The 27,783-nt window shown below is 45.6% G+C and overlaps 1 protein-coding gene across 1 annotated transcript; it reads right to left on the bottom strand.

Moving 5' to 3' along the window:
• Positions 1-666: 666 nt before the first annotated feature.
• Positions 667-27,321, bottom strand: TMEM184B (transmembrane protein 184B). The gene is made up of 9 exons (XM_054386875.1): positions 27,301-27,321; positions 14,729-14,989; positions 12,200-12,365; positions 8,716-8,806; positions 8,081-8,156; positions 4,935-5,026; positions 4,491-4,660; positions 3,102-3,296; positions 667-1,235 (listed from the first exon to the last, which is right to left on the bottom strand). The coding sequence occupies exons 2-9, from the start codon at positions 14,927-14,929 to the stop codon at positions 994-996; spliced, it is 1,233 nt and encodes a 410-aa protein (XP_054242850.1). The 5' UTR covers positions 14,930-14,989; positions 27,301-27,321; the 3' UTR covers positions 667-993.
• Between the last annotated feature and the right edge of the window lie 462 nt (positions 27,322-27,783).

Below are 27,783 nucleotides of genomic sequence, written 5' to 3'. Positions count from 1 at the left end.
GCAGCTACCTGGTGCAATCCACACCTTTAAGAGGAGCAACTATGGCAGCAGGGGACAGGAAACAAAAGGGAAAAAAATGTTTTCCATGTTTCCAGATCTTCCTTTCCCAAAGAGGAACAAAAGGGCTCTACAAACTCCCACCACTAATGTGGCCAGTCTTCAGTCTCATTAGCAGGAAACAGACACTCCAGGGAGGTTTCTTGCCACAGGAACACCAGAGAGATGGGAAGCTTTGACACCTGGTGATGAGAAAACCCTGCCCTTGTGAGACAGTAATTCCATCCCTGCTGAGCTTCAAAATGCATCAGCTTTGATGGGAAGTAGGGGGGATGCAGGGAGTGGAGGAACAGGAATAAAGTCCTGTCCTTTTCCCTCTTGCTCACTCAAGTACATGACTGCACAACCAGGTGCTTAGGAGGGTGGGGTCAGATATTCTTTACTAAGTACTCAAGGCAATGGCTATAGACCAGATCAATCTCTGATCTGGTCCTCAGGAATGCTTATCACTGCATCCTAATCCCATTTTCCAAGGATCACAGAGATGTTAGTACCAGAGAGCTAGGAGAGAAAACTCTGCCTATATCAACCATTCAGGAAGAGGAACACAAAGCAGTCAGGTTGTCCAGGTGAGAAAAAGAGGAAAAAAAAACAAAAAAACCAAAAAAACTAGCCACAACTCCAGGCTCTGGCCAGTCATGTTTCACACCAAGCTGGGCAGGTGGGGGAAGCCAGAGCCCCAGACCCGGGAGCTTTGTGTCAATTCATTCTAGTCAATTGATGCTGTAGGGAACAGGCTGGAGAATGGAGTCCTGGCCATTCCCCCACCTCCACGCCGCTCATCGTGTCCATACACACCACAGCTACTGGCAGTGCCCACCTCTGCAATCTGCGCTCTCTACAAGTGATATGACCTGCGTGGTTCTGCTTCAATAAATTAAAAGGAAAGAACAAGAAGAGAAGGAAAACGACAGCCTGTGCTGGCAGTTGTCCCTTCTAGAACTCATCGTCGGAGCTCAGCAGGAGAGTCTTCTCGTTGTCCCGGGCCCCCGAGCAGCTGTGGGAGCGTGAGATAATGTGGCTGCCATTGCGCCAGGGCGGGCCCTGCTCCAGCGTCGACTGCTGTGTGTACTGCTGGTAGGCTGGAGAGAAGTTGTGGATCGCATCTTGGACGATGTCGTGGGGATTCATGGTCTCCTTGAGGCTGCTGGAGATGCTCTTCATGGGAGCGCAGCGACCTGTCAGGGTAAGATGGGGAGGAGTAAGTGAGGGATACTGCTGCCTTCCCCCATGCCCCTTTAACATGAAGGTAAGGAGAATATGGACCATGCAATCCTAGGTCTTGCAGAAGTTACAGACTTCCTTAAGCAGCTGCTGAGGAAATCCTACACAAATAGTGTCACATTTTAACAGCAGTGCTCCTAAATCCAGACACTGCTAGTCGAGTGAATCCAGCTCAGCACCAAATGGGGGACATGCCGTGAGAATGGGATCTACAGCCTCAGCCTACAGCCTCCACTACACACTACATGTGCTGGCTTAGATGTGCCATGAAGACAGTCAGGTAGAGAGGTGCTCCCATAAAGGGTTTTAGGAGACAAAAAAATAAGGAAATTCTAAAAATACAGGAAAATGGCATTTGCCATTCCCACTTACTGGAAATTAGACTGATGGGTGGTATCAAAATGCCCACAGGAAAAAGATTATAGAAGTAGAATGCAACACAAAGAAGGGCAGTATTAGAGGCAGAACCACCTCATAGGTGTATGTCACAGTGATACTGTGAAGGAAACAATTCTTGGAGATTGTCCCACCCAAGTGCTAAGCACAGAGGAAGGCTATGTCTTTCTAGGAGATGCCATTTCTCACAGCTTCTAGGTCCCATTTCCAGCATGGGCTTCTGGCTCTGCTCAGACCTGGGGATGATCTCCCTAAATGATCAAAGTGTGCTGATCATCTGCGGCAATTGCAAATGTGAAGGGAGGTGGGGGTGGGACAGCAAACCAGCTCCTTTAAGAGCCTGTGCAACTCTTTGGAGAGATTCACACAGTCCTGACAGAAAGGCTCTAAATCCAGGTTTTATGCCACTGCCCATGGGGGCTGTTTTACAATTTATGATCCAGGGACAGAGAACAGGCAGCAGGCAGGATGGGAATCAGACAGGACAGCATCCCAGTGAAAACAATGAAGACGAACACACAGAGCATGCTGTACCTACCGTATGGCCCATATGATGGAACAGCTGCATCAGGGACCAGTGGCCAAAGCAAGGAGAGAGAAAAGGGAGAGGAAAGACAGAGAAAGAGAGAGAGGAAATAACAAGAACTGAACAAGACCCACCACCAAAACATACCCTACTGTACTAGCCAGCAGTTTACTCTTTCATCACCCATGAATGTCACCTTTCCCACCGGCAGCCACTGTCCTGCCAAAATCTCCAGGACTGGCTGGGATCATCTATGTGAACACTGCTGTTGTTTTTCCACGCCTAAGCACAGACTCTCCCCATCAGGAGAGAACCTCCTTATTTGGGGAACACTGAATATACTTGCATAGACTAGACACAACAACCCTCTTTTCCCAGAGATAATGTCCACTTCCCTCTTTGCCAGAACAAGATTTGTAGCAGCCCAGAAGTCACAAAGTCATTACAGGAAGATTCTCCTCTTCCAAGCCAAACACATTGCCAAACAGAGCCTCATCTTCCTGAGCCAGATTCAAAACAGAACCTGTTTCAGGCCCTGTCCCTCCTGCTTTGGTCTGTTGCACAATCTGGAGCAATGGAGTTCCCCTTTGGGGAGACAGGAAGAAGGACAAACCCACTCTACCAAAAGGATGCAACTTCTTGCAACCCTCAGGTCTGCAGCAAGCTTTCGTGGGTGGCACACTGGGGAACTGAAAAGGGAACAATGCAATTCAGGCAAGGTTTCTGCCCTGCAGCACCATTGCACAAGCAATCTGTTCAGACACCACGGAGGAGGGGATACAATGTTTTGCCAGGCACTCAGGTTTGGAGTCATACCAGTGTTGGTTGCTAGAGGGATCAGTCCCCACCCAGTCTCGTTACCAAACAGACCTGCCATCTGCACTGGCCTATTTCCTACCTTGGGCATCAAGTCTCTTGTCCACATACACCTTGTAGGTGAAGGCGTGGCGCAGGGCGATGGCTGCAAAGAACATCTCCACGCAAATGATGAAGTCCTGGTACCCAGCAGCTACGGTGCCTTCACCCACAGACACGTTGGCAGAGTGGATTTTGGGGATGGCACCACACTTTTCCAAGATGGCCAACAGCATTCCTAAACAAAGCAACAAGCTCACATAAACACGCAGAAAACATGTAAGGAATGGGAGTAGCTGTCTGTGCTGTATTGTCCCAGGTGCAAACCCATCTACAGGGAAGCTAGAGGGGGATAGATGCTCCCATCTGCACTCACCTCGACGAATGAGAAAAGAGTGAGACAAATATGTTCAAGCAAAGAATGTTCAGACACTGACCCTCTTCTAATCTCATCTGACACAATCTGTGGAACTCACTGCTGCAGGACTTAAGTCCAAAAGAGTAAGCAGCAGTCAGATATTTCTGTTAGCACTTCTGTGACCTCAGCACTTCCACTAGCTAGAGTAAAACTTGAAGTAACAGGGCTTTCCATTTAAGCATAAAGTGGTTTTGACACAACATTGCAAGAAAAATATTTTTCCCTGTCTATAGCTAGGTGGCTGAAGAATTCCAGAGAAGGCAGAAAGCGTGTGACCAGATGTCTCAAGATGATAAACTAGACAGCTTATTAATTTGTCTGTAGACAGGGAAGATAGGCCATACTCCAACTGCCCAAATTCCACCTAGGTTCCTATGCAATTAGTCTTTGAAGTGCAACTCAGTAAAGTTAAGTAGGGCACTGAACAGGGATAATGCTTAGAACCAATTAGTAACAAGCACTAAACTCAGGTGGAATTTCATCTTTCTGATTGTGCCTCTGTATCATGTGCACGTTCTCTGAATGTCCTTCTGCTTGGCAGTGCTTCTGTGGCAGCACACACTGCATTCAGCCAGCTTGCTGCTTCACATGAATCACAGACACACCATTAACATTTTATTTATAGAACATTAAAAAAAAAAAAAGCACTAAAATTTTTTAGATGTGCCACTTTAATCAATAAAATGGCAGGATGCAGATAAAATGTTGGCAGTTTGTGCTTTATGATTGTTCCAGGAACGGACTCTTCATCCAAACAGATGGTTTTGCCAGGCAGATGTGTGTGCACATACACACACACAGAGGTAGTGAGGATTCGGGAGCATAGAAACAGAGATGAAAATGAGCAAAATAGGCCTCTCAGATAAAAGCAATGACAGATTATAAGCCAAATACAGTAACAGTAACACAAAAAGACATTCTGGCTATTAATCATCATCTGCTCTATAAGCTCTTGTGTCTGAGCCCCTGCACAGAGCTCTTTGCACCTACCAAGGCAAGGGAAAAGCAGCTCACCTTGCCAGAAGGACAGGAAGATTACAGACTTCACCATGAAGAACTTGAGGACTGGGCTATAGGGACTGAGCAGCTCTCGTGTGGCAAAGTAGAAAAGGAAGAGGGCATAGAGTGCCAGGCTGACAGAGATGTTGTAAATGATCGTCACATAGAGGTAGCCGCTTGTTACACTGCAAAGAGAAGATACACAAATGCTTGAGATTTCAGCAAGATCTTTTCCCCTGCTGTTGTCACTGGGGAGTTCTAAAACTCCATTTCCTTCCTGCCTCCTTGTCCCATTCCCTCCCCCCAAACCAACAGGCTTATCCCTGCCCTCCTCTCCCATGCACACTCAGCCCGTGTTGTCTCCTGTCTTTACCCATAGCCCAGTACAGACATGGACCATAAGCGCAGGTGGACAGAGAAGGGGCAGCTGAGGCATGTGTGCTAGGAAAATGAACTTACTCAAAGTCACCATCCTGGTACTTGCCAAAGGCCTGAAGGATGACTGTGCTGATCGCCATGAGGGGCTTCACCACACAGAATTGCAGGGTAGCCTGCAGAGTTGAGGGAGGCAGAATGAGAAGACAGGCGGTCTAAGAGGCCGAGTTCCCAAACCAGCACAACGGCAGTGTCTCCACTGGGACAGTGCAGCAAAGCAATACAATCCAGCCCCACAAAGACTGACCCCACAGCTTGCTAATCGATTGTGCTTGAGGACTGCAGCACCCAACAGAAGATAAAGGACATTCAGAAGAAGTATGTGTGCCATCTACTTGTTCAGGACAGGAAGAAAAAACTCTCTTTAGGTTGGTCCTTAGGCCCTGCTCGCTTGCTGTCTTCCAGAGCTGTCCTTTATAGGCTGTGCTGCAGTACATTCATGCCTGAGTCAAAAACACAACTCACACTGTGCTATGACATGAGCACAGCAAGTTCAACAAAGGGATACCAGGGAAGGGAAGGAAACTCCAATCCATTGTTGCTGCAAAGTTAGGCAAGGTGGTCCCCTGGACAGGAGGAGAGTCTGGCTTTCTGAGGAGGAATTCTGACAACTGCCACCATACTAAGGCATTTGGTATACACAGCAATGCATGCTGCCAGACAGAAATTAAGAGCTGTTCAGTTGTCACCCATACGGTTTTTACTGAATCTCCCCATAGCTGGATTTTACTGAATCCCCATAGTGCTGTTCATAGCACTTGGGATCAGCTCTATCCACTCTGCCAGTATAAATCACTGCTCCTTATTGGGACTGCTCCTACTGTGCTTCATCATGCCAGAAACATTGAACTTTAAGGTCCTAAGACAGTAGAGGTTTGTGACTGTACAAAAGTCATTCATGTCTCCCTGAAGGAGCCTGGAAGAGCCCAGGCAGGTGTTGACCTGTGCACGTGTGGGGAGGGCTGTGTATGCAAAGAAGTCAAAACCAAACCAGGAATAATTACTTTGGATACGATGCAATTTGTTAGTGGTCATAAGACTTCAAGGAGATTAAAAATCCCAGCACATGCCAGTTAGTGAGTCACTGCAAATATGTGAACTGGAAAAGGTCAAGCTAATTGTAAACAACTCTGTCCTCTGAACTTCCCTTCCTTCCAATCTGGCGATGTTTTAACCATTTCCTTGTAATCCAAACCACTATGTCCTATTTTTAGTTGCTTCCCTAGAAGATGCTACAGCATACGGGAAGCACATGGATGGTGTGTGACCCATCTGTGAGGGTCACCAGACAGATCTAGCAAAGAATCTTTATCAAGACATCTTCATGGAAATAAGCTGCCCAGATTTTACACCACAGCCACCACTGCTGAAAGGCTGCAGGCAACCTAAGCAGACTGACCCACAGCAAACACCTGCCTGAGAACAGTCTGGGGTGGAAGTGAAGAGGGAATGGTTATAGCACAGGGATTCCTTCAGGATGAAAAGGGTGGGGAGAGCAGAAAACGGGCATGTAGTGGTGGGAGGAGTGCTAGAGATGCTGAGAACAGGGATAACATGGGCAAGGTGCTCCTTCCAGCACATCCCCCTTCCTGGTCATCATGATACTTGATACTGACCAGAGCAGCACTGAGATGTGCTCTGCGGCCCTTTCACACCAGCCTTTCCAGGAATTTGCCTTGAAAGATCCTACTCAGCAATCCTGGAAGTCTGGAAGCACCAGAAAGGGAGTCCTGGTGTCAAACATTTCTCACTAAGCTAACATCAATTTCCAGCCAAGAAGGATGGCAATATTTAAACATCCCTCTTGCACAGGCTCCACAGCAGACTTAACAGTTTGCAAAACGCAGGCCTGACTAGAAGAACTGCTGTTAGATAGCAGCAATATCCACCTAAGCCAGAGTTAACAAATGAGGTGAGGGTCTGGAAAAGCCAGCAGAATGACCCCTCTCACCCCATTCCCTCAAAAAAAAAAAAAAAGGACAAAGAAAAAAAAAAGTAAAAAAAAGGGAGGGGGAGCTTCTAGTTTTCATTGTTGTGAAAAAAAATCCCCAAACACAGCCAGGTACAGCCCATGTGGAGATAATTGTCAGAGGCTGTGGGACATGAGAAACAAGAGGTCTAAGGGAAATAAATTCTCCAGCACTCATTCACCTTGATGGGTGTTACATCAGATTGTGACATTTAAAAGGTCTAATTTAACATTAGAAGCAAAAAGAATAGGTGGTGCATCAAATGAAGAGTGTACAAACAATGCCCATGAGAAACAGGTGAAGCAGTATACTGGAAGCAGATGAGGACACACTATGGGACAGAGACAAATGGAACAGTGAAAAGAAAGATGTGGTCCTTCAGAAAAGGTCAGTTGTGCTGTGGAGATTAATAGTGGATATTACTGTGAGGCTGTATTGTACCTTCAATGTCCCTGCACATTGCTGAAACACAGTAGATGGGTCATGACGTGGAGGAGAAGCCAGTGACTGGAATTACAATGACTTAGGCCCTTACAAAGAACCAGACCTGCTTCACCTTGTCTTGAGAAACCTTGTGTGTTCATTTCAGCAAGCGAGCAAAGCCTTAAAACTCACCTGCTGTTTCATGGCAGCCAGAGGTGACTGACGTGGGATGAGCAGACAAGGGCTGCATCAAAGTTCAGATCCCCCCCATGCCCTCCCTCCCAACATACCCAGTTCAGAACAGACAGACACACAGGGTGAGCAACGCTCAGTTCCTCCTACAAAGCATTGTGTCATGCCTAACCTCCACCCCCTCCTCAACTCCAAACCACATCTGCTGCAGTGCTAGGAATTCAGGAGCCTGTTACACAACTGTGAGGTGTCTGCCACAAAACACAGCCATCAATTTCTTAAAGTCAGGACCTTTACAATCCAGAAAGGGAAGAGGAAATCAGAATTTCTTCCCAGGGCTAACATCAGGTGCAGCAGATAAATAAGGTCATTTTCTAGGGCTTTCCTGATGTGAGGTCAAGTGGAAAAACGTTAGGAACTTTCAAAACAAATAAATAAACAAAGCCCAAAGCACCCCCTCTCCTCAGCAGCCTGAAAGCCTCTCTAACAAGTGCTCATCTTAGAAGTTCAGCAGCAAAAGGCATCACTGGCACCCCCACGCACTTCTTCACTTCTAGACGATGGCAGAGCTCCTCCAGCCCATACCTGTTTGCAGAACCTCAGGAATCCAATCGAGTAAGTCTTTCCCCACAGGCAGCAAGTGCCATATACACAGCTGGACCTGAAAGGGCCAACACAAGATAACAGAGATCAGAAGCAAGTTTTGGGTTAGAATGCAAGATTTCCACCCTCTTTGTATACCTCTCTGTCGCAAACTTGAAGGATTGGTGCTTTTTCCAACCGTGATTATGGTTACAGCCATACTTTCTTTCAGAGGTGTGTTGAGAGCAGCATCCTGACTCCCAACAGTGTTTTTTTTCTTCCCCACACTCCCTTTTCTTTCTTTTTTTTTTTTTTTTTAATGGAGTAGAATGGGGAGAAACACAGATCCCAGAGGAAGAACATCCAACTGAATACAGAAAATATTTAAAGAAGAGAATAAGAAAAGAAACAAAAGAGTAGGCAGGTGCCCAGAAAAATCTGTGAATGAATTCAGCTTTCCTGAGACGATGCAAGCAGGCTGATCTGTCTCAGAGCAGGGTATGGGCAAACCACCACCATCCATGCTGCCCAGTCCCAGCAGACATTTGTCACCTGACAGAATTTTTCAGGGCAGGGACAGAGGCATGGTAGATAGATACAGGAGGAAGAAAGCATCACATTGTAAGCACAATACTCACTCAATTGGTTTCCCTCTGATCTCAGACATGATGGAGCTCTCCCCTCCCAAGTACTCATAGCAGAGGCTCAGAAAGTTGTATATTACAAAGGCTGCAAAGACATCAGAGTAAAATGACAAATGACAACCAACTTCAAAACAGGTGCAAGGCCCAAGAGCACAGGCAACAGACCAAACATAGCAGGGACTGCTTATACAGCATCTTTCCCTTCAAAGCACTCCAGATTATTTTCACCACATTTATCGTCCTACCTCAGCACTCACAAGACCATGCACTGGCGTTTGGGCAAGGTCCCAGGCCAGTTCCATGGCTTGTGCCAAAAGGGTCACAGGATCTAAAACCGTGGTCAGTTTCTGTTTTACTTGGCATCTGTGAGATGCCATTCTTTACAGGGTTCCTGTGCATTATTCCAGGACATTACACCGGCACTAAATAATTCGGAAAAGCTATCTCTGATCCATCAACCTTATCTTACCTCCTGTATTTAACCATTTAGGTGACAAACAGAGGTAACAGAACTATAGACACAGAAGTTGGAGAAGCAGAAGGTTTTTACCAATCGGTGAAGATGTCTTCACGTCTGGTGGAGATTTTTGGAAAACAGTCTCTGTGCTTCATTTCCTCAGAAAGCTGAAATTTCTTGTGTACTCGATAGCCTTCTCCTTTTCCTACCCCTTTTCTGCCTTCCTCAGCAGCCTGGTTCGGTTGAAGAGCAGCCTTTCATGACTGACTGCTAATACTTTGGCTTATTTCAATTCTCTTCAAGGCTCAGATACGTACAATAAACTGAGGCAAAGACACTGTGGGGAGGGCTCTCTTCAGAAATACTTACACCTTTATGTTTCACAGGACCCAAAACCTATTTAACTGTGCCTGGAGTAGGCCTGGACATGCCCCACCTGCCACTCTCTCAACTTGTTATAATTACTGCTGGACTCTCATGCAGTTGTGAGGTTTTTAGGGCAAACATTGTACTCCTAAATTTGGGACATACAGCCCCGGAACAAAATGACAGACCAGGTGACCCATCTTTAAATGTTATTTTCTACAATAACATTCTGCATCTGGGTGTTCTCTGGAATGCCAACATCCAAAATCTGGTTTTGGCCCTCAGTACTGATATAATACTAAGAGAATATAACTTGCAATGGAAACAGAAGTCTCAAGGAACTTAGAAATGAGAACAAAAGCCTAGTAACATACAGTGCTGAGAAGCTTAACTCACTAGGCCATTGGTTATTAGACCTGAGGTCAACTTCCCCATGTGGATAAATTTCCAAAGTAAGAGACAGCCATCAACTAATTCTTCTACAGGCATCCAAACTGTGCTCAATGCTCTCCAAAATGCTCATAGTCTCAAAACATTATATTTATGGCTTGTAAGATGTGCCTTGCTGGCAAGAATACTACAGCACATAAAAGCCAGGGCTATACCTGCTTCTATGTATACAGTTGGGATATTGGTATTCCATCTGTCAGCCTTGTTATTGAACCAAGCTAGGTATGTTCACACAGCTATGATTTTGCAAAAGCCTTAATTAGGAGAGAAAACACCATGGAAAACTTATTTAAATAACTGTGGTAACTCCTTTTGCCTGCAGTTTTCTTGCAATTTAGCTGACAGCTTCCAACACCCAGAGGAAGAAAAGCTGAGCTTTTCCTACTGTCCTCCAGTGACCCCTGCCCTCCACTGTTGTCATTACAATACCAGCTGCCCATTCAACAAGCGCTGAGGAAGGGATGATATCAGAGAAAGAAAATAAAACAAAAGGGGCTGGGAGGAGGAATATCTGCCCCTCAGTCCCCTTAAAAGATGAGTGCAAACTATCAAAGCTCACCACAACAGCAAAGGATGCTTCTCCCATTCCTGATCCATAATTAATCAGATGGTGCTCATGACATTAGCATAACAAAAAGAAATCTACTTGTGTGTTGACGATGCCCAGGTTTGTACAAAAGCACAGTCACATGTAAGAGCAACAATAAAATATGCTCCTCCTAATGCACACGATGAAATAGTCCAATAAATGGTCCAAGACAGCTTTAAAAATTTGTTAGGAGGGTCTTCTCCCTCCATTCCCTAACAGAGATTCTTCTCGCTTCACAACCTAACACGTTCCCAAAAAAGAAAGGATGAGGTGGATGGCAAGGGAGGGAAGAAAACAAAAATGCTCTTTCAAAGCGATCCCAGGAAAAGGGAGGGAGAGAGCCTGCTGACTGAAGGTGCCTTCATCTCCACCTGTATTCTTTTCACACAGCCCAACAATGTGCTGAGGTAAACCTCAGAGCACAGGCTGCTTCCTGAGCAGATACTCAGATATTTGCAAACTCTTGGAGCAAGCAGGCAGAGGGATACTGGCTGTTGCTAGGAGAGGATTTTTTCAGAGCAGCAGGCTTCCTGCTAGACCTACACAGAAGCACAGGGCAGGGAAGGAAAAAAAAGCCAGACCCAAACAAAGATGCCTTCTGAATCACGTGTGTGTGTTTGCCATCTGCTGCTGCATCTCAGAGCATTGTCATGGATGTGAAGGAGGGCCTGCTGGTCCCTTCAGCTGATGTTCACATGGCCAGGCAAGCCCCTCTGCAATGCACATCTCACCAAAACAATGGCTCCAACAAGTTATGATTTAATGAGGTTATGGTAATTAGCTGTCCTGAAAAACACACTGCTAGAGTGCAGTTTCTCCTACTGGGTGGGCAGAGGCTTCTTTCTGGATGAGATCAGGAGGAAAGTTTAGATAACATTTACTGCAAAGTAACTCTTTCCCTCACAGAAAATGTTAGTTGTTATCATCTGCAGCAGATAATCAAAAGTGAAGCAATTGGTAACTCATCCTCAACACAGCACCCTTTCTCCTGCAGGACTCCAAAGCGCTTTACACCTCACGAACCCCAGCACATGGTGGCTGTGCTACCCTGTGTGAGCACAGAAGTGGCCACATGATGGGATCAGAAGAATACATTGCTAACAAGCTGCACCAGAAAAACAGCACAAAGCAAGTGTCTGGCTGCTGCTAAGTGCTGTTAGAAAAGACAGGAGCTAACCAATAGCTATAAACACCCAGGTGGAATCAGGTTTTTTGCTTTACACCTTCCTGAAGTAAAGAACCCAAGAAAATCATAAACTTTCTACAGAACACTAGAGGGAAGGCTCAGCATATCTTGTCATGCTCAGAGATTCTTGAAAGCAAAGGTCAGGTTGGATGGAGCTTTGAGCAACCTGATCTAGTGAAAGATGTCCTAGTCCATGCCAGGAGCATTGCACTAGATGATCTTTAAACCACCCTATGATTTCATGATTTTAAGTCACTGAGCAAGCTTATAGTCCAGATCCAGTGAGGCACACCCTGTAACTTTGTCTCCCTAGGTGACAGTGATACTTTCTTCATACAGTGATACTTTCTGCATATTCCCAATTAGAAGCAAAAGGTTTCTTAGGCCAGAGACTTCCCACCTCCCCCATTTTTGGTCTGACCCTCCTTACCTTCGTAGCAGTCCCTCACTGTGCCAAAGTAAACATAGTACTGGTCATTGGTGAAGAAGAGGAGGCTGAGCCATGAGTCAAAGGCGTAAATGGGCACAATGAAGAGGATCCTAACAATGTAGCGTTGTTCATTTGGGCAGCTATAGCAGCGAAGATGCATGTAGATCTGAGAGGACAGAGAGGGGAGACCAGGATCAGTGGAACAGAGAGGAGAAAGTGGAACTGGAGAGTCAACTGGACCTGGAAAACCAAACTCAATGAATTATCTTGATTGCCTCCAGCAGCCTCGAGGTGCTGAACATTAAAAATCAATTGTGTGGCATCCCTGTTTGCAGAGAGGAGGAAGGAGAAGGAAAAGAAAGTGAACACATTTCTAATCAAATTTTCATAAGGAATTAATTTACTGTTATTATCATTACCTTGCCTATATTCTTTCGTTAATACCTTTTTTTTACCAATTATCAATTCCTGCCTTCCTGTTTTAAATGTCTAAGACTCACAACATCGCAGGCTGCTTTTCTCTGAAGAGGGAAGGAACACGCACTTAAGCTCACGCTCACTGTAAACACTCTCTTGGCAGGTTTGGATGTTTTTGAGACTTTCACCTGAAACAACCCAAGAGAGCCCTTCACAGCACTGCCAAGAGCTGATAAGCCACAGCCCGTCTGCTCAAAAAGTACCATCCTGAACAGTGGGGATAGCACAGCCAGAAAGCATCAGCTGTCAAGTGAGCACCCAGCTCATGAACTGTGCTCAAAGGAACCATGCAGCCACATCACCTGCTCTGACTGCACACATACCAACCTCCCTAAGTCACCGGCTGAAGGGACTGCGTTGTCTCCACCCCTTCCCACTCCCACTACTTAGAGTTTGCTAGCCATCATTAAACCCCACACCTAAAATGCTTTTTCACAGAATACTCACCTGCTGGGGAAGGTACTGACCACAAGCATACCCTGAAGATGAGCACCACTCCTGCAATGGCCTAATAACACAGCTAGGGCTATGCTCTGATGGCCACACAGTCAGCAGAGGGCATGTTCAGCAGAGTCGAGGCCTCCATAAGGCAACTCTCATCAAGCTGCTGGGATTAACAGCTAGTTTATTATACATGTGTCTCATGACTGACTGATTTTGCCATCTAAAGAGGCACAAGCATTTGTCTGAAGCTTCCTCCTGCATTTTGGAGGTGCTGTCAGGATCCTCCAGGGTCTAACAAAATACACATTGATACTCTCATTTTTCCCTCATAAGGCAAAGGGGGTTGTCTCTTCTTAGCTGTCTGTCACTCATCTCTCCCTGCCTCTTGGCCAAATCTGGTCAAAAATCAACTGAAGGGCTCAAAATACTTCTGTTTCCTGTCCCTGTCCCACGAGGAGATCACAAAAGCCTCATTTCCTGAGGTGAACAGACTGAAAATAAACTAACAAATCTCAGGGATATTTTTTCCTTGTGACAATCCCAGTGACACACCTCAGCCAGCACAGGGACAGCTGATACCAGAGTTCAGATGACTCTAAGCTTTGCCCTTGGGATGTCACAAGAAGCCTGTGATCTGTGTGCCTATGAGAGCACAGGAACTGCTGCCATGTAACAAGACAACAGCGTGTTTCAGTCAGCAGTGTTTCTCTGGCATTGACCTCCATTGATTTCTTCAGAGAAGGGCATTAATACCTAACTGTGCAATGCTATACTGCAGAGGAAAGATTTCTTCCTACCCCCAGGAGACAATCAGTTTGTACTCTGAAACAGGAGAATCCATGGCAGTTGAAATTGTTACCCAGGCTGGTGAAACTTACTGCAGGTGTTAAACTTACTCATCAGTGACTAATCCATTTTAGAACTTCACTGGCCCCTGTACTCCATCAGTAGGCTGTAGTTTTCTAGATCCTAGTCATCACCCTGGAGTTTATGGACCAACAGGTACAAAACACAGGTTGATAAATAACAGGGCTTGCGTTTCTCCACTGTGTTTTTCAGTTCACATGACAACTGCATGAAAGAGAGGTACAGAACAGGATACAGGGTTTGACTTGTTCTGGGTTTCAGGACACCTGCCTCAGAAAGAGGAGAAAAATTAAAATAAACCATTTCCTGCTACTCCTTTCCACAGTGGAGTTGAACTTGTGGAATCCACTGGCACAGGAGATCAAAGGAGGCATGTCAAACAACAGATGACCACAGTTGTTTAGCTAACAGCTGACACAGTAACAAGACGGCCACATTAGACTACAAGACCTGGGAAAGAATAGCTTGAGATAACACATCCTTCTGTAACCATTCAAGAGGTGGGCCAGTTTGCTTCTTTTCCATTCACAACATGGAAATGGTTTGAACCTGGGCAGAAAAAGGCCTTTATATACAAGATAGGCCTTGATCATCACAGATAATACATTAGACCCCAAAGGGGTCCTGGTACCACTTGAGAGTCTGCAAACTCTCATATGCATATCTAGCAGAGATATACCAGAAGATCATATCATGTGCTCCTCTGTGCAGGAAAAAGGATGAGAAGTGACAGGGGTTTACCTGATGACAGGTGATGAGCAAAGCTGTCCATACAAAGAAACCTGAGATGGCCTGAGCAGCGGTGGTCATGAGGAATATTGGCTCCTCCACAGCTGTGGGGCTGCCATCCTCTGGCATCCAGGAGAAGTTGGGAGCCACAGCTGGAGTGGTGGCAGTTAACCCCAACCTGGGGGCTGCAGTGATGTCAGTCATCACTATCATGGTGCCTTTTGGTGTGAGGTTCCAGTTGCAATTGCTAGAGAGCCACCCACAAGCCAAGACCTGTCAAGGAAGAGAACCAAAAAGTAATTGAACCCAGCTGAAAGGACTTGGGAACGTAACAGTTAGAGCATTTTGCATCTCTCACATGCCTTTCACCAGGCTGCTCACATGCTTTACAAACAAGACCTGGATAAGTCTGCCACTGCCACCCCTTGTGATACACCAAATCACAGGGCTAGCCTCTCTAGCCCTCACAACGCAGCCTCTCCAGTATCATGAAACACTGCTGCCACCACCGTCACCACCCTTCTGCAACAAAAATATTCAAAACAAAAGGAATACCACATTCACCTGAGATCAGAAGGAGGTATCTAAGTCATGCATACCAGAAGATGATGGGCACACTTAACAGCTCTACTTTCCACAAAAGTACTGGCAATTCTGCTGTGTCCTGAAAAGCCAGAGTCTTAGTTTCACAGTTTCACCTGGAAGGCAGCAGACCAAGCAGTAGCAGGCAACAACCACATGAACCACAAAGCGTCACTGCACAGCAAGGGGGAAAGAAGAGCATCCTTATTCCTCCAATGAGTAATCCCCACCTCTCCTACTACCATTTGGAAACCACACTCAGCCCAAAGAACCTTTATTGGAAGGATCTGTGCTGAAAGTTCTCCTTATTAGAAAAAAAGAGCAGGAAAGTGATGCTTTTACCAAATGCTGTATGGCATGGTACATTTAGTCAGCCTGTCATTAACTCTACCAACTTAGCATTGTTTTCTACAGGATGTGAATTTAACCCAAATGGCTTTTAAAAGCCAGCTGACCCACGAAAGAACACCCAGAGCACAAGGATACGCAAAATTTCAAAGCAGCACAATCCTTCACCATTTCCTGGATGAAAAGCTATTTTCTTTAAACGGAACAAATTCTTGAAGGTCCAAGATCTAAAGCAGCTATTTTCAATTTGGTTGTAAGCAGGCTCTGATGTGACCTCTGGGTTGAAGAAAGATAACCCAATTAAATCAAGATCACAAGCAGGCAGTCATCAGTTCTATCCACTAGAAGAGCTGCTTCTGATGTGATTGTAGTAAAGCCATGGTTATAATGGCATAGTATTGACTCCTTCTGATAGCCTCCTAATAGTTTTGGGGATATTCTCTATAAAAGTGCAACACTTAGGTCTTACATAAGCTTTTTAAGACCAGCAGATGGAAAGGCCTTTAAAAAGGCTAATGATCCATCGCCACAATTTACACAGCAAGGACAGACATGTCTGCCATTTGCTAACAGGTCACAGCAGATTATGAAACAGAATATACACCTGCACAGGAGCTGCCCCAGCCTTGCTTCACCTGAAGTCACAGCACGAATGAGGGAACAGGCAACCAGTAAAACCTGAGGACCAAGTGCAAATCACTTCCATGTGCACGCTGAAGTGTGCAAATAGCCCCCTCCAGCACTGCTATTCCACACCACACACTTGCACCAGCAGCATGCAGCACTCTCATTTATGTCACATTTCTGCTTTCTTACACAGGGGAAGAGAACAAACACAAATCCCAGGAAACAGATCTGTTTAAGCAGATATTATCTTACTACAGAGAGAGCTGCACAACTGTTAGGGTTTAATTTACAAAATAATCTTCAACCTTGGCTTTTCTTCATTCTTTCCAGTCATTCTTTTTCCAAAATATCCCTGCCCAGAGTTGCAGCTTTCCATAACTGCACATACCAAAGGGTATTGCCTTTCCAGTCCTGATCAGTACAAGAAATTTAACTGTTCAGTTTTAAGTTTCAAAGCACACACACACACACATTACATTATCTAGACTGAATCTTAAAAATTTGGAGAGAAAGGCTGGATGAAGCTGTCTCAAGGTAGCAAGGTTTTTATTGCTTTGAGAAGGGATTTCTACCCAAGTGACTTCTGAAGCAACTGAACACTCAACAGCACGTGCTAAGAGTGCTTCTGCTAAGCTCACAAAGGGCAGATCTGAAATGAAATCAGAGCAGATGCACCTGTGGTTAATCTAGCTCTAAATAAAATCCAGCCATCTGAGATCCTGCACATCCCAGTGCACTTTGGGAGCTATGCAAGAGAGGAAGCCACTAAGCCTCCCTAAAGTTCATGGGAGAGAGGGTCTCTGCTGCAGACCACCAGTGGCAGGTGGGATAGGACCTGGAGTCTCACACTCCAGCTAATCAAACAGCACCAACAGCACAGACCAAAATGCAGCACCGATCATGTCAGCAGAAATGAGGATCTGAAAGGGAATTCCACTGCTTCTCAGCACTTGTTTTAAAAGCAGCTGAAACAGCAAAAAGCAATCAACAAGCTTTTTGACATGACAAGGGCCATGTATTCAAAAGCAAGGACACTTACAAGTTCAAGTTGTGCATGTAAACCTTACCACTGGCCCCCTTGTGATTACACATCAACAGTCATTAATTACATGATTATGCATCATTCTTCACCTAATCCCCTTTAATTCACACAGTCATTGAAACTAATAAGTCTTTCCAGCACTGCGTCCTGAAAGAAAATAAACAAATTTTCTTCATCAGAGCTCCACTTCTCCTACCACAAACCATTTCACCCATGAGCACGCCCCTGCTCCTCAGGGTTGCCCCTGAGGACAACTTTTTAAATCACTTGATACTTATTGGTTGTAGTTATCAGCTTGCAGTTTATTCTCCTTGCTAGTGAAACACAAAAGAACACTGTACTCTCAGATCTGCAAAATTAAGAGATACCTTCCTAATTATCCTTTCTAATCTCCTAAAGTCCCCCACACCATTGCTACAGTGACAGGCATAAGCAGTGCACAAAGCTATTATAATAAGATTACTGGATGGAAGAAGACAAAGTTCTAAGTGCAATTCTGTATTTAAGAAATAGATTACAACACAGATGCTTGGAGCCTTTACCAGGTGAGTAGATTCCACCAGGTCAGAGTCTGCTAGCCCCCATTTTGCCTCATTAAAAAAAGCACCATGAGGGCAGGTGATGGCAACGCTCTTCATAGGCCTTGTTTCCAAGATGCCTCTTCCCCACCATGTAACAGGACACAATTCCAGCACACGATCAGAATAAGCTTCCAGCAAAGGAGCATGCCACAGCAAACATGCTGCCTTGACAAGCTACAGGTCAAGAACCCTGGTGTGAGCAGCTTCCCTCTTACCTGACACAGCAAAGTATTTTCATACTTGTTTCTTGGACACCTACCTCCCTTGCAGCTCATGTCAGTGCCACACCACATATCTTGCTGCTTCCTCTCCTGCCCAGAGAAAAAGGTCCTTTCCAACAGCCACAAAGCTATTTCGTATTTACCTCCATTTTCTCCATTCTCCCATTTTGCTACCCCAGCTGTGCAACAACCTGACAACAGTTAGGCTACTGGCTCTGATGTCTTTTCTGTGTACTCGCCTCAGCTGGCTACATTTCTCTGTTGTTTCTTGCGCATTTTAAGCTCCTTAGGACAACCATCTTTTTGTTCTCTGCCCGTACAGTTCCCAGCACTGCGAGGTACCAAACCATGAGGAAGGCACTTGACACTACAATATTGCAAATTAGAAGCATTTAGAAACTTGAAATACTGATGCAATACAAACCAAACTAATGCATAACACATTTGAAGAGTTCCTTACTCTTCTGCCATATCCTGTTCTCTCTGCCCATCTCTTTAACCTCCATCTCACTGCTTCCACTTCAAGGGAGAGTGAAGTCACTTGCACACTTATTCTCCCTCTCTCCTAAAAATACCAAAAGGAAACATTTCAACACTTCCAAATCTCACTCTTGAAGCTTTCCCCATCTCCAACTAACTACCTTGCTCCCCCCGGAGGTAACCTGCATTAAAGCACTTCTCAAACAGGACAAGGAGATCCAGATAGCCAAAAAAAGCACCAAGCTTTGGAAACTGGAAACATGCACACAGAAAAGTACATCTGGATAAACACACAAGGCTTTTTGGACACAGGCTTTCCTGTATTTCAGGACAGCCACAGGAAACATGCATCATACAATGGTACAACTCCTCTCTGTGGGCTACGTGAGCTTCAGGCAGTGCTTAAGTCTGTATAAGGTCTATACCTACCAGCCCCAAACACAGAAGGCAAAGATGACATCCTCAGCCCCAGTGAGCTGTTATATGTTCCTGCCCAGACACCATTACAAAGTTATGCACATTAGAGCAAGACAGGACCCTGTACTGGCTGGGCATTAACTTAAACACCGACCTAGTACCAGCTCAAACTTATCTAGCAGGTCTTCTGAAAGCACTTTAGTAGTATTAGGAGCTGCTCTCAATGCAAGGAGAAGAAAATAAAGCCAAGTATGTCTTATTTACATGAAGATAACTATCCTGATAAAAACCGAGAACCACAAAACACTGTGCCTGGGATTCTTGCAGGGAAGGGGCTCCAATCTGCATGGGGAAGCAGTTCTGTTAGAGACACTGCTAGCAGGGATGTGTCTGCAACCACAGAAAAACAGCAGTGCAGAAATTCTCAATCCCATTCCTGCATCGTTTGGAAACAGAGGCCTTCTGTCTGCAACACTAACATGGCAGTTTCTTTTACCAAAAATAAACTCAGAACAGTAAACAGGAGGGATGTGGCACAAGTGAAAACAAAAGAAAATTCCATTTTGGCTTGCATAAAGGCATGGAAAATGTTACCATCAAGGAGGAGCTATTTCTACAGAAAGATAAGCAAACATAATAGGCAAACCCCATTTCTGGTGCAACAAATGTGGTGTAAGAGGAGAGAAGAAACATTCAAGCTTGGTTCTTCAGTTCCTTGATGTATTTCTGAACACACAATCACAAAGTCTATTAAAGGAGGAGCAGGCTGCCTGCTCTGAGCAAGATCCACTCTGCTGTTGGTGACAGCTCACTTTTTCCTGATACTGGTGAGAAAAGAACCCCAAATGACATGATTCTGAAACCATTCTCTGCCATCTGCAAACATGATCTGTGTTTTTAAAATAGATCATCTACTCTGAGGCTAGAAGTATTTAATTTCCAAACTGCTGAGAGAGCAAAGAATGCTATACAAAGCTATCCCATGAAAGAGTCTTAACAGCTAAGCCTCCTTCTTACTGTACAAGATACAATCCAACAAAACATGCACAACCTGGCTTCAAGGCCTGCCTAGAAAGCTGTGAAGCAAGAAATTGTTCCTTCTTAAAACCTACTCCACACATACTGTAGTTTCAAATACCTACTATGCTGAATTTTGTTTCTCTTAAAACACCACAAACCAATTTACCACTCCCCTTTTAACTTTTTATTCCTGCAAGAGTTTCTCTATTAAATTATCCTTATTCTGGACCCCAAAATGATCAATGCATTACTGCCATGTGGTAGGTGATTTAAAGCCTGAATTTTCTGCATCTCTTAGGACATAAGACAGAGCTTTACATTAGCAAAAGCAGGAGCTTTACAGTTTTTAAATGCCCCCCAGACTTACAAAGAGTATAAGAACATATGACAAAATGGTTCAGTATTTATTTTAGATTATTTTAGTTACAAGAACGCCTAGATTTGCCAACTGAGATCAGCTCTTTCCATTGTGCTAAGTATATATTGCAAATTCATAACTGATTTAAGGTCTTTTCAACCCCCAGAGGCATGGCATCACCAGCTGATCTGGCAAGAGATGGGAAAATGAAGAAGCAGCAAGTCAGGACAAAATAACGTAAGCATACAGTAAGAGTCTGAAAGGTGCAGCTCAAACTAGTGACAGCAATAAAAGAAAATAAAATGCTTTTAAATTTATTAATTCTTAAATCGCTTTTGCTCTCTAGGGTAGCATCTAGTTTGCTCAGCAATGAGACATGAGACGGTCCCAATAGCACATTTTTAAGCCCTCCAGCAGCACTCCCAAAACAATATGTGAGTTAGATATGTGACCAGCCAGGCAATTTGTACTAGTACAACTCATTTACTATTCATACCGGGCAAAGCTTTCTTAATGCTAAGTCAGTGAAAGCCACCCCACAACAGGCACTTCAGGCACAGACACTTAACTCCAAACATACAGAATGGTTATCACAGAATGGCAGGCGTTGGAAGGGACCTCTGAAGATCACTGAGTCCAACCTTGCTGCCAGGATCACCTAAAGCAAGACAGGAGCAATACTGTGCTCAGCTAGAGGATGGGCATTCAACAAGAGTTACAAAAGCATGCAGTGATTGACTCTACATTTATTGAGCTTCATATCAATGTGTGACTTCTCTACTTGCACCAGAAATGCAGGTCCACACACAGTCCTTCCCAACATTATTTCTCCAGAGAAGTGAGCAGTCTGAACGCTAAAGAGATTTTGCCAGGTCACAGTTTTCAAAAAAGATGTCAGTACAGCCAGTGAGACGAGGAAAGTGTCACTGGGACATAAAACCAGTAGAGTCAACATGAGTGGAGCAGGAAGACCACAAGCCTCTGAAGGAGATGGTAGAGGAGTCAGCACTTAGGAAGACCAAACCACAGGGTAAAGTACACACCCACTAAGCCATATTCAAGAGATGATCCAACACCCGCGAACATGTAAGAGCACACCGTACACATCAACTATTTAACCTTCAATGAGGCCTCATTTTAAGGAAATTAAATACCACAAAATCTTCTCCACTCCCAGCTCATATAGCCCCCACCCATTTTGTTAATCCAGAGTCATCTGAAGAGAAAGAAAGCAGCTTCCCCTCCCCATGCACCCATTTAAAAATTCAGAATCAACAACAAAATCCTTTTACCCTGAGTCGTGCACTCCTCTTTCCAGAGTTTTTTTTCTGCTCTATTAATTTCTGTTGTCTCGTTGTATTCACAGCCCTCCTCCCCCCATCCTCCTCCTCCTTTTCTTTTTTTTTTTCCTTCTTTATGGACTGACCCACATTGTGATAGGTCAACATCCAACATCCAGTCCCTTTTTTGGAAGGAGACAGGAAAAACATAAAGGAGGAGGGAGAAGAAGAGAAGGGATGTTCCCCAACCTTTCAACCACTCCTTTGAGAGTAGGGTCAAGCACACTTGGGCAATGTGTTGCATCCCTTTCCCACATTCCCAGCAGCCCCACTCCACACAAACCAGTGAGGCCCTCTGCTCTCAGGGGAGAAACACAGAAAGACTACAGTGATATTGCACAACTAGCAGAGGGGAAAGAGACAACAAGAAAAAGGATGTGTTGAAAACATGTGTGACCTGCCTGACAGAGGAAGTTTGCATTTAATTTTCCAAACTCTCAAGATCAAAGTCAAATCAGAATTTACTCAGCCACAACTTGCACTCATCCTTCCCCACTACCAAGGGCCAAGACAGTGACGACAACAGTTTCAAAGTTGCCACAGGGTACGGTTACTTTTAGAAGAATGAGAAGTCAACCTCTACAGATGGATCTAAAGCCAGTGAACTTGCCACACACGACGGGTTTTTTTTTTTTAATGTAGGAGCATACTTTTCAACACAGATTGTAACATACAAAAATCTATCAGATCTCATCCACACTTAAATTTAGCAAGTCAACGTGCTAGAAGAAGCCAGGCATCTTATCGCAAGTCCAGGCACTTGTGCGGCGATGCATATGAGGGAGATGGCACATCTGACTTCCCTCACAATCAATCTCTGCTGCAAATATGCACCAGTGGTGAACACTACAGAAGTTAAAACAGTGATCCTCAACAAAGCACCCAAAGCCATGATGTGAAAATGTCCCCTTCCCTATCCCAGAGGCCAGCAACAGCAATGCATTTTCTCTATACAGCAAGAGACATGCCTGAGAGAGTGTGTGCTTAAAAATAAAAGACAAAACTTCAACCCATTTTTTTCAGACACCATAACATTAAACTACCCAGTTGGACAAAGTTGCCTAAATGGGAATTTTTAAGAGTTCTAGCTCAAAATTCTGCGTAAAATCAGTGCCATCACAAAGCCATGGGGACAGGGGAAAGAAAGTCTGAAAGTCAGGAATATTTGGAGAGGTCACTCCCAGTTCCCATGGGACAAGTAGCTGAAAATAGCTACCCTCGGAACTAGCTTTTCCTAGCAAAACTGGAAAGAGACAAGATGAGGCAAACCTTGAAGACAAATTCACTCCAATCTGCCTCCTCAGGTGACTGTGCTGTCCGGGTCGATTTTAAGTAACCCTGACAGAGGCACAGCCATTTGCATTACTGCAGCCTGGGCTTTATCTGTGCTGGAGATGAACAAGCAACTGCGGGCTCCCAAGTAATCAGCTCAGCAGCCTCCAATAGCATCCAGGGCATGTTCTGCAGCCTAGGGGAGGGAACAATGGGCCAGCAAGGTCAGCTTTTAAGGTATTATTTCATCTCATCTCCTTCTCAAAGCCTCACTGCTGCACTAGATAGCATGTTCCAGTCCTTTCTTTGCTGAACTGGAGAGATCTTCTTGCCATAGAGTTGATCAGGGGGCAGATGTGCCACATATCCAGACAGAGAAACACTTTTGGGTTAGACTCAAAAAGTTTGAGACTGACACCATTCCTCTATGCTCTTGGTCACTCTCCATCATACAGGATCCTCAAAAGCTGATCCTTTCAGTATCATCAGGCTCCCAGGCACTGTGACTGTCAGGTAATAATGGCAGTATTCCCATCTTTCAATCCAGAGACAGACTTGAGGGTGGGGAGACAAATATCCCAGTACTCTGTGGGTTAAAAGATATACAAATGCAACAGGTAGAGCATGAAAGTTATTTCCCTCTTCAGGTTTCCTGCAAATTATGCCCCCCAGGGGCTATAAAGACCTGGTCACACCCAGATACAGCAGGGTTTCTGGGCAGTTTGCCTATACACTGCATTTCCCCTGGACACAGCTTGTTCTGTTGCCATCCCAGGCAAGTTACATAAACCGTCACAAACAAACAAACAAACAAACAAACAAAAAAAAAAAAAAAAAAAAAAAAACACAAAAACATGGAGTGTGAGATGATTCTTAAAGACTAGAGAGAATCTGGCTAGAAGAAGGTACTCCAGTTCCCTGCCTCTTCCTGGAAGAGGAAGACTCTGAGGTTGAGACTCCTGGAGGGTGGCTGCAGCTCACTGCTTTAGCTGGCACTATTTCACCTGTAAAACCTTCGGAGGGAATTGCTGCTCCAAAAACATGTCCAGTTACTCTTTCCCAAAGAACTCCGTAAGGCGGCAGGAAAAAAAAACCAAACAAACAAACAAAAATCACTCCAAAGACTAAAAACTTTTTCAAAAGGGTCCAGCTTCCAGACCAAGCACTATCATATTTTACAGTTATTTCAGTTATGTGTTTTAATCCATTTTATCACAGCATCAAACCACTACTGTCCCAAGTGTTCTAGTATGGTGTAATATCTTGGCAGGAAACCACTCTTCCACCACAACTAAGTAAACCCCAAAGAGTTTGGGAAGAAGTGACAACAGCACACAACACACACACTGCTTCAGGAAAACAGATGGGCAGGTCAGCACACAAAACCCAAACATGACGCTATTCTCTGCAACACCTCAATCTTCCAGGGCCTCAGTGAGTGCAATCAATCACAAGCTCTAAAAAAGAGAAAAGCTTCTATCTCCAGCCCTGGTTGTTCAACAGCAGGCAGCAGCTTTGTTACACAGATAGCCAGCAGGAGTCGTGTGCTAGGAAAGCTCTACTGTACAAAGGTTAAATGCAATTTCTCTCTAAAGCTCTACTACTCTCCTGATTCTCAGTCCAACCTGTACATTCACCACTGCTTCCTTGGAAATAACAAACACCTCCTGAGGGACTCATTGCTCCCCCCAGCTATTGCTGCAAGAGCTCAAAGATACCCTTTGAGCTGCTGGAAAATGAAACAGGCACTTTGGCTAAAAGGAGCAGGCAAGAGCTCATCTCCACTGCTGCAAGCATAAGCCAATTAAACACAGACACAGAACAGGAGAGAAGCAACAGAGGGTAATTTCCATCACGTGGAAATTAGAAAAATATTGTCTTAAGTCAAAACATGATTATTAGATATATTAGTTAACTCAGCAGTAAAACTAGATAGAGGACATAAATTACTTTTTGTTTGTTTTTTTTTACAGGGAAGTGTTTTAAAAGTTATTTTAATTATTTATTTGGGGGGAGGGGGAACAAGCTAAACCTAAAGCCCACAATCCACTGTTCTTTCATCCACAGGAAGAAAAGAATCCTAATATTACAACTGAAAACTGCAAAAGCTCATCTCCCAACCTGCTACCAATAAACGGACAAACAAGCTGTCAGAGAACAAGGCAGATTTCTAGCTGGATTCTGTCAGATGGTTAGAAACCAGCCAGCTCAGAATGCTTTCATTATGCCAAATCAGCTAGTCACACTGAACTTTATTTTCTGACCAGCTTGTGAGTGTCTAAGAACTTTCCCTTCCTAACTGCCACATGTCAGACAAATAAAAGTACAAAAGATGCCTGACTATCGTGGAGCGTCCTTCCCCTTGCCCCACATTTCCAAAACACAACCCCCTCAGCACTCTGAATGGGCTGTAAACACCTGAACAGAATACAAAGAAAAACATCTTTACACATCACCAAACTGGTTAGAGATGCTGACTTCAGTAGCAATGCTTTCCTGATCATTTCACAGCAAGACTTCTGCTCCAGATGCAGAGGTAGCCACCTGCTGCATACATGCCACTTAAGGTTTACAGCACAACCATAACAATAATGGTATTAAGGACTTTATAAAAATGCTCCACTAGACCAGAGCAGATTTGAAACCCATTTTCTTGGGGACAACAGTGAAATAAAGCCTAAAACAGGCTTTTGGGGAATAACTTCACTGTAAGAAAAGCTCTTCTTATAACTCTATTGTTTAGTACTTAACCAATATCCTAAAAGCATGAGAGATTATGTTTTCCAGAAGTACCACACAAATACAGACTTTTCAGTACTGGAAACCTGAATAACATGAGCATTTCTAGAGAATTTTCTGGTGCCTTTTAGGCTGCCACACTCTTAGAGTCAAGGGTAACTTCCAGCCACACAAAGTCCCAAGGAACAGTTAACTACTCCGTATACAAAAGCTGTCTTTGTTAGTAGGATTTATGCTTTATTACATTTTCATCAATTGTCGTCTTTTTCTTGCAGGATAGGAAACAGACATTCCTATTTATCTTGTTAGCCTCTACTCTATTACTGATCAATGGCTTCTATTTTTCTCTTCAACAGAGGTAAATCGTCCTCCTTCTGGGGGGGACCTTCTGTCTTCAACAACTACTCCTGTTCAAGCTCTTAATGCGGCAAGAATGGTTTCAAATATTCTGTAAGAAAGAATCATCTCCAGTATTTCCTCTAGATTTCCCACTCCCCCTCCTCCCATTCTTGACAGCTTCATGGTGTTCCAGGCAACTTTCACAGAGCTGTCCCTGAAATCACTCCAGTCTCTTTCCTGGATCATAATTCACCAGAACCCAGTCACGAACTGGTTCTTCCAAAGTCTTCCTTCTGTTACATGCTGGAGTTGCCATGACCTCATGGAGCAAATGAAATTTCAAGGCACTTTAAGCATCCAAACAAGATCTATCATAACTTACCTGTGCCACAGGAGCACACAGGCATAGTAATAGGCTCCTCACGCATCTACTATATCAACACATGCAGATACACACAGTGGCCATCAGTCCATCCAGCCTGAACCAGGGGAGGCACAGCAAACACAAACCTGATGCCCACCACCCCTCTGGGGTTTACTGTGCTCCCAGTCAACCTGGGGCCCAAACACCCTGGCAGACAGTGACACCCACCCAGTGCCACTACGAAGTGTGACAGCAGCGGGGGGTGCAGGACTAGACGGGGGAAATACACGTGTGTGTATGCATGGGGAGAACGGTTGGGCTGCAGCAAGGATGGGTAAAGGGGAGGAAATTGTTTAGGCTGCATCGAGGTGAGCGGTTGTAGCAGAGTGCACTTGGAGCTTGTAGGGAGACCTGAGTGGGTGCGTGTGTGTACGTGTGTATAAGGAGAAATGTGCCTGGCAGGAGCAGGCTGTGGGGGCTGTGTGGGTGAAGGAGGAATGGCGGGGGCCGCAGAAAGGGGCAGGGAGGCGGCACATCGGAGAACGTGCGTTGGCTGCAGTGGGGAATGGGGAGGAGGGCGAGGAAGGCCGCACCGGGTAGGGGGACATGGAACTGGGGGACCGCACCGGAAGGATCGCGCAGGTCACATCGGGGAACGAGAGGAGAGATTCGAGCAGGTGGAAGGAATGGAGGTCGCAAGCCGGGAGTTTGCGGGAGCCTTACCGAAGACCCCCATGTCCCACCCCACGTCCTCCCCAACACACGCCAGCGCGGCCTCTCAAACCCGCCCTGCGCGCCCATAGCCGCCCCCACGCCCTGGCTCCGCAGCCATCCCTGCCCCCGCCACGTCTTACCTCCTGGCGGGCGGGCGAGCGGGCGGGGCTCAGCTCGGCTCGGCCCAGCCCGTTACGGTGAGGAGCGGTCGGGTCGGGCCCTGCCCCGCTGCCCCGCGGGCGCCGGCACCGGCGCGGGGGCGCTGAGGGCCTCAGGAGCCCATGGCGACGCCGGGCCCACCCCAGCACCTCCGCGCCTGCGCACGGCGGCTGCTCGCGCCCCGCCCACTCCCCCGCGCCGCGCGGACGAGGCGTGGCGAAGCGAGAAGAGGGTGACGTCATCCGCCGCTTTTAAAGGGGCAGCGCCGCGGGCCGGCGAGCCGTGTGGACACAGGGCAGCTGGGAGGCGGGGCGCCGTCCAGAGCTGGGCACACTCCGTTTCCGGCGCTCCAGGAGCTCTTCTCCCCCCTGCCCAGACCGGTTATGGGTAGCACTGGCCCCAAGAAGCTCTACCTCAGCCCTATTTTCCCCCAAACTCCGAGGAAACAAAGCCAAAGCTGTACT

This window comes from Indicator indicator, chromosome 14 (assembly GCF_027791375.1).
Source record: "Indicator indicator isolate 239-I01 chromosome 14, UM_Iind_1.1, whole genome shotgun sequence".
In the NCBI taxonomy this organism is placed as follows: Eukaryota; Metazoa; Chordata; class Aves; order Piciformes; family Indicatoridae; genus Indicator; species Indicator indicator.
Note: the sequence above shows the minus strand (reverse complement) of the source record. Positions and strands in the feature narration are given on the sequence as shown.

Bases quoted from the DNA above. Each gene is read 5' to 3' on its own strand.
- TMEM184B (XM_054386875.1), bottom strand. From the start codon at position 14,929: ATGATAGTGATGACTGACATCACTGCAGCCCCCAGGTTGGGGTTAACT. The intron at 8,807-12,199 runs GTAAGGAGGGTC...ATGTCTTTGCAG, and splicing joins AGTGAGGGACTGCTACGAAG to CCTTTGTAATATACAACTTT. The intron at 8,157-8,715 runs GTGAGTATTGTG...TGGCCCTTTCAG, and splicing joins ATCAGAGGGAAACCAATTGA to GTCCAGCTGTGTATATGGCA.